General features: G+C 39.8%; 1 protein-coding gene across 2 annotated transcripts in view; it reads left to right on the top strand.

The window, feature by feature from the left end:
• The first annotated feature begins 240 nt into the window (after window positions 1–240).
• The window catches only part of LOC125425790 (galectin-related protein A-like), a 27,361-nt gene continuing 20,781 nt past the window's right edge, over window positions 241–6,820 (top strand). For both annotated transcript variants that reach the window (XM_048483464.1, XM_048483463.1), the window contains exons 1-3: window positions 241–349; window positions 3,436–3,524; window positions 6,627–6,801. In XM_048483464.1, the coding sequence (XP_048339421.1) occupies window positions 299–349; window positions 3,436–3,524; window positions 6,627–6,801 (315 nt within the window). In that variant the 5' untranslated portion in view covers window positions 241–298. The remainder of the gene's footprint in view (window positions 350–3,435; window positions 3,525–6,626; window positions 6,802–6,820) is intronic.

Below are 6,820 nucleotides of genomic sequence, written 5' to 3'. Positions count from 1 at the left end.
CCCAGACTGGGCTTTTGTAACTGTGCAGAGTTTTACTGAAACTAGTTTTGGAACAAATTACTTGCTAATTGGCTAGGGCTAGGCAAACAGTTTCCTGCTGTTTTCAAAGCATTATGTCCTACATTCCTTTCCTCTTTCTTTTTTGGATATCACTTTGAAGATGCTGACTGCTGTGACTCAGCTATCTGCATGGGTGGTGTCAAACTGCTGTTTGCTAGAGATAATGGTCCCCACATTATTCTTGACCTTTTGTTTATTGAGTACACACAAGAAAAACACTAATACTTCTGTGCACATTATGAACATAACAGGCCAAAAAAGGATGACAGAAAATGACAGGGGCACAAATGTAAGTATAAGATCTACTTTATAGCAAGAAAGATTACTGTACTGGGAAGAGACTCATAGCTTTGCTTGAATGTGTTGTTTTAGTGCTACATCTCTTTGAATATTTAATAGGGTTTGTTTTTTTTTAAAAAAAGCATGAACCTGTCAGAATTAAACCCAGGATATTTCAAAAGCGGGGAAAGCAGTATCTGGGTTGGCACAATGCTATAAGATTCAGATGAACTAAAACCATAGAGGAGCAATATAAGAAAAGGGATCATTATGGCAAAACTCTGTACATTTTTTTCTTTTAGTTTATAGCACACCAGGTGGTTTTCTCTAATTTATAATGTTATATGGGAGAAAAAGGAGCAATGAGAGTCAAACTGAGGAGCAGACCAGTCAAACTGAATTATACGCTGATCAGAGAAAGCTATGGTTAAGTTTTTTCATGATGTTGTAAACTTGTATGTTGTAAACTGTCATGTATAAAGACATTTTAGTCCACCTTTCTTTAGTGCAGGAATCAAAATTATAGTAAGCCATAAAAACAAAACCATAACATCAAAAACTGCTTCCAATGACCATAGATCATCATTATCAGTTGATTAGATAAACATACAAACTGTTATCCAATTGAAAAGGCCTTTTAAACCATCTGGTTTCATAGAGTTTTTTTTAAAGGTTTTAAGGGTGGGTGACTTCTCAATGTTTGTATAAAGCCGTTGTACAACATGCGAGCTGTTACAGTACAGAAAATGCCCACATCCATTTTCTGGCCGTTCTAGTACATCTTTTACAGAGCACAATAAACAAAACCAACAGGAAGAACAATGACAAAGGATTAATGAAAAACACAACACTTTGTAGAGTTACCCTGCGTATTCGCATGGCCAGTGAAAACCATGAAAGTTACTGTATGTTTGAAACCAAATTGTAGACTGCGCACCTGAAAAATCCTGAACTTGGCTTCCACTTGATGTACATATGAACCCTGAGAATAATTCAGGACATTTGTGCAAGAGAATTTTTCCGTTGCATGGTGGAAAAGAACAGATACACATTTCTGGCATTGTTCCTGTTCAGTTAACATTCCATTCTGTGATCAATGCTTATCCATTTCGCAGCAAGTGTTCATATTGCTGAATGGATCTTATAGCTATGGATTCACCCTCTTATATCGTTGAGAGTCAGGGCTTTTGACAGTTTATGATCTCTATGGATGTTTTCTGAATGGTAATTTCACTTTCTAGTTCATTCATTAATTACCTTTATTAGGCATAGGATAAAACAACAATCAGACTAACAATAACAACAATAAAACACTTTCTAGTTAAGCCTGCGCACTGAGAAAAAAAATCCCTTATTTAAACATCCCAACAACTGAAGTTAGTTGAGCCTTAAGTCTTCAATCTGGTAATGATCTGTGAATGCAATCTTGTGCATACCTACTTGTGAGTAAGCTCTACTGAACTCAGAAAGCATTTCTTCTGAGGAAACAATCTTGGAATCTGTTCTCCCTTACCACTTGCAATGGACTCTTCAGCTTCACAGAAGGTGATTTCCTCTCCCCCTTGCACTTCCTCCCCCCACTTCAAGCCCCATGTTGCTCCTGGAAGTCCACTGATCCATGGGAGCACCATTCCACAGGGCATAAATTGCCACAGCAAGAGGGAGGAGATGGGAAAGGAACTGTAATACAGCACAGCTCTACCTGGGCTGTACAGAATCCACAGAAGATTCATTGATTGGTTTGCCTTATTTATAGACTACCTTTCCAGCTGAGACTCAAGGTGGATTACAATTTTTTTTTTAAAAAAATGCATTAGGAACAGTAGAGCACATCTAGTAAAAGTGTCATAAGACTGGATTACATAATTAAAATACACTGCAATAAAATAGTATTAGACATGACAAGTACAAAATGGGAATGCAGAAATTAGAAAACAATGCAATACATAAATGCAGTGAACAGCACAATAAAAGATCAGAAGGCACATCTGTTGTTAACTGTTGGATGTTGTGGCTTTTTTAAAAAAAAGTGAGCATTTGAATGATAAAGGTAGGTTTGTAGATGAGAAAACGAATGCAACTTGTTAATTTTCCTTTACCTCTGGGGAGCTTTAGATATTACTGAACATGGTGGCCTTCTGTACTACCTTTTGAGGGTGGAACTGGGCGGTTTCAGAGTGTGGGACTACTGCTCCGCCCTTTAGACTTTGGCCTATGGGGATTCCTCAAGGTTCTGTCTTGTCCTCCAGGGGTTGGTTGTTGTTTTTTCAAATTTTTATTTTATCAACAAAAAGTTACAGAAAAAGGAAATAAAGTTAAAGGAGGAGAAAAAAACCATTGAAAACTAGAAAAGGGAAAAGAAATATACTTTAAAAAAAGAGGGAAGGAGGGAGAGGAAGGCTACTTCTGGAAGCTCATGTCTCACACAGACTTGCCAATTCTAGATTTTCTCAGAACTTGTAGGTCTATGTCAAGCCCTTTCTAATTCACCTGTCGAATTTAAATTTCCCAGTACCTGAGGAGGCAGGAGCGGAGGAAAAACCTGCTCTCAAGCCAGCAAAATTGGTCCTTTCAGTGAGAAAGGTCAGGATTACTCAGAGTCCCAACTGGAGTGAAGTGCCATTTCTCTGGAAGTCCCATCATCCATGCTTTTCAGCATCTGTGTGTAAAGCCATTGGGAGAGGTCATGTGGCAATCTGGGACTGAGTTGCCACCATAAGAACAAGCATGCTGGATCAGCAGTCTGTTCACACAGTGACCAAGCGAGTTCTTCCAGGAAGCACACAAGCAAGACAGCAGCAGCATTATCCTCCCTGTGTTCCACATCAGCTAATGTAATAGCTAATGTTCAGGTGACACTCAGTTCTGTCTTGCATTTCCAACAGACATCAGGGAGGCTGTGGAAAACATGAACAGGTGCCTGGAGCCAGCTTTGGGATGAAGAAGGGGACCCTATTGGATGGAAAGGCAGTATATAAATGATGTACATAAATAAAATAATAAATATACTATTTAACCCAACTAATAATCTGCATAATCTGTAATTCTGTAATTTATCATACAGCAGTCACCACTAAAATTATATTGCTTCAATAGGTAGAGAAGTATGTTGGTGAAATTAAAGGAGGACTGAGACCAACCATGAAAATCACTATCATGGGGGTAATATGCCCAAACCCCAAAAGGTATGCGTGACTAAGAAAGACTTTCTATGATTTAACTGATCTCTTGAAGAACAGCATTCTTTTCAGGTGGTTCCATACTAGCCATTTAGTCTAGAACTGTCATTATTCATTCATTTTTGACAGAGAAACCAGATAATGTCATTGTCAGTCCACTGTACTCCATTGTTATCTGTGATGTTTTCCTGGCATTTTTTAGACATGATTTGTGCTGATATTTTGCACTTAAAATGGAGTTGCACCACACACAACAGGTTTCTTTAACTACTATCCCTGTAAATTGTCTTTCCTCTTAAAACAAACAAACCAAATTTTATTTCATTCCATCCTTTTCATGGGATGCCTGGATATTCCTGAATTAATCCATATCAGTTTGGGGCAGGGTGGGAGGAGCTTTAATTACTATTGTTTGTTTTTTAATAAGTTCTTGCTTAGTGGAACACTTCAATTACTGCTTGTCTATTTATGGTCACAATTACAAAGTTACAGTCATTAAAATTTTAAAAAGTGAGCGGTCATTTTCTTTCTTTCTTTCTTTCTTTCTTTCTTTCTTTCTGTCTGTCTTTCTTTCTTTACTTACTTACTCTGGGCGGTCTTTCTTTACTTACTTACTCTGGGCGGTCTTTCTTTACTTACTTACTCTGGGCGGTGAACAACAGAGTAAACAGACAGATAGAGCACAAAATAGAATAAAATTACAAATAAATAATAGGCTCCATAAGTCATAACATCATTAAACCCCAATAAATACAACATTGCATACGACTTCCTAGCGTCTGACATTAAATTTTCAGTTAAAAAAACCCTCCCCAAAGAGGGAGGAAAACGGTGTTTTGCATAGATGGTAAAAGTCCCAAGATGTAGGCAAAAAGGGGGGTGAACCAATCAACGGCTGGCTCCCCCAAAAGCCCAGTGGAACAACTCAGTCTTACAGGCCCTGTGGAACTCACCAAGATCCCGCAGGGCCCAGACAGATGGAAGAAGAGTGTTCCACCAGGCAGGGGCCAGGGCTGTAAAGACCCGGGTGGAAGCTAGCCGCATCATCGAGTGGCCGGGGACCACCAGCAAATTGGCCAAAGAGGAAAGCAGTATTACACTCTCCGTTCCCCACCAACACATAACTGAAAAAAGGAATAATTCCATTCAGATGCTGCTGAATGAACAGGAAATAATTAAGCACTAAGTAAATAAAAAAAGAATTATAGGATAATTAAAGGGAAAAGCATAACCTTTGTTGAATGGGATTTCCTTTCAAGTAAACTTCATAGCAGAATCTCCCTCTAGGCATGGGAGAGCCCCTCCAAAAGGTGGTGGCAGCAATTTCCACCAGGTCCTCCCTCAAGACATGGGAGAGCCCCTCCAAAAGGTGCTAGTACTCAGTACCAGTGAATAACATCACAAAAAAACCCTGCTTGTCTGTAAGAAACAGTACTAACTGCTATTGTGTGGCAGTCCAGATTCAGTTCCACTGGTAGCTGAATGGAGAGAAGGGCTTGCTTTCCATGGCACAAAAAGCTGTAGTGTAAAATCACTCCCAGGGAAAAATGTAGCAATGCCGGACTGGGTAGGGGGGAATTAAAAGGGAGTAATTTGCTGCCTTCTTTTTCTGTTTTTCTCACATCTATACCTTAGGAGTTAAATCCTCACATAGAATGGCATAATCATTTCTTGTCTGGGGTGCTGTGTGGTTTCCAGGCTGTATGGCCGTATTCTAGCAGCCCGGAAACCACACAGCACCCCAGTGATTCCGGCCGTGAAAGCCTTCGACAATACATTTCTTGTCTGTTATAAGCTGCTATAAGGTTTGCCTCTAGTTTGGCTATAAAACTGCAGTATTTTCTTCTAGAGCATCCACATGACATGGTCTAATGGTGCTCCAATCATCCTTTCTGCTTCCTTGGTACTCTCTTTCCCAAATCTGCTTTTCTTTGATCTTTTCAGGAAGAAACCAGACCAGATCGTCTGGGCAGCAATGTGTGCATTACACAAGGTCCTCTTTTCATCTTTTCCTTTCCTTCATTGACATTTGCCGCACTGAAGGAGCAATGTACTAGTTCTTTTCCATTCCCACCTTTAATTTTTTAAGAAGTACATCTCTAGAACTTTTTGTTGAGCAACTGTAACAGGAATGGTGTATCTATGCAATGTAAAGGGCTAGAGATTTACTCTTTATTAAATAAAAGCTGACCATTCAGAGAAACTAGTACATTTTTGCAATAGATCATCATGGTATGATTTCATGTTAGCAATCAACTAATTGCCAATCATTTTTCAAAAGCCTAAAGAAGGCCTGTGGTAGTATATGGGAAATGAGGTTCCATGGGGACTGATACAGAAACAGTGCAGAAAAAAGTGCCATGTAGACACTCCATTGTTCTGTGAATACCTCTGCATTAACAGCAGCAGCGAGAGCTATTTGGAGAATCACCTCCATATGAAAGCAACCATAGAGAACTTTGATAGCACATTATTCTTTAATGATGAATTTGGTATATGTTGGAGGGCAGTTTTAGTAGGACTGTAGCAAGGTGAAATCGGAGCAATTTAACTGCTTCTCCACAGTTTCTGCATTTTAAGTAGGGTTATCAGCCTTCAGGTGGGACTTTTGATTCCCCCAGAATTACAACTTATCTCCAGGCTACAGAGATCAGTTCCCCTGGAGAAAATGGGTGCTTTGGAGGGTGGCATCTATGACGTCGTACCCCACTGAGGTCCCTGTCCTCCGCAGGCTCCAACCCCAAATGTCCAGGAGTTTCCCAACCTGGACCTGGCAACCCAACCCCACCATCCCCAACTGGTGTCCAGGGAGGACCTGGCAAACCTAACCTTATGTCTGCCATACATACTTACCATCAATTGCCAAATGTGTGATAACTACTGAGGGGTCTTAGGGTATAGTTGGAAAATGCATGAAGCAGGCCTGGTCCCAGTCAGTGCTTGAATTGGAAACCTAGCGGGGAAACTATCATATGGACATTGCCTTAAGTTCCGTGACAGAAGAAAGATGGAATATAAATGAACCATAGTAATTTTCTTTATTGTTCATAAGACTGCCCTTTTAGATAGATTATTTTTTATTCTTTAACACATTTTAATTCTTTGCAGTTTTTCCGTGACTTTGCTGTGTGACCCTATGGACGCAACCGCAGAGGTTGGGTTGTTACTTGCAATCAACTTTACTGAGAAATCCATTGTCCGGAATTCATGGATTGCTGGAAAATGGGGGAAAGAGGAAAAGACAATTCCCTACTTTCCATTTACAGCAGGGGACTCTTTTAAGGTACTCCTATTAGACAGTA

Source organism: Sphaerodactylus townsendi, linkage group LG02 (assembly GCF_021028975.2).
Source record: "Sphaerodactylus townsendi isolate TG3544 linkage group LG02, MPM_Stown_v2.3, whole genome shotgun sequence".
Taxonomy (NCBI): Eukaryota; Metazoa; Chordata; class Lepidosauria; order Squamata; family Sphaerodactylidae; genus Sphaerodactylus; species Sphaerodactylus townsendi.
This window is presented reverse-complemented; position numbering and strand designations above follow the sequence as displayed.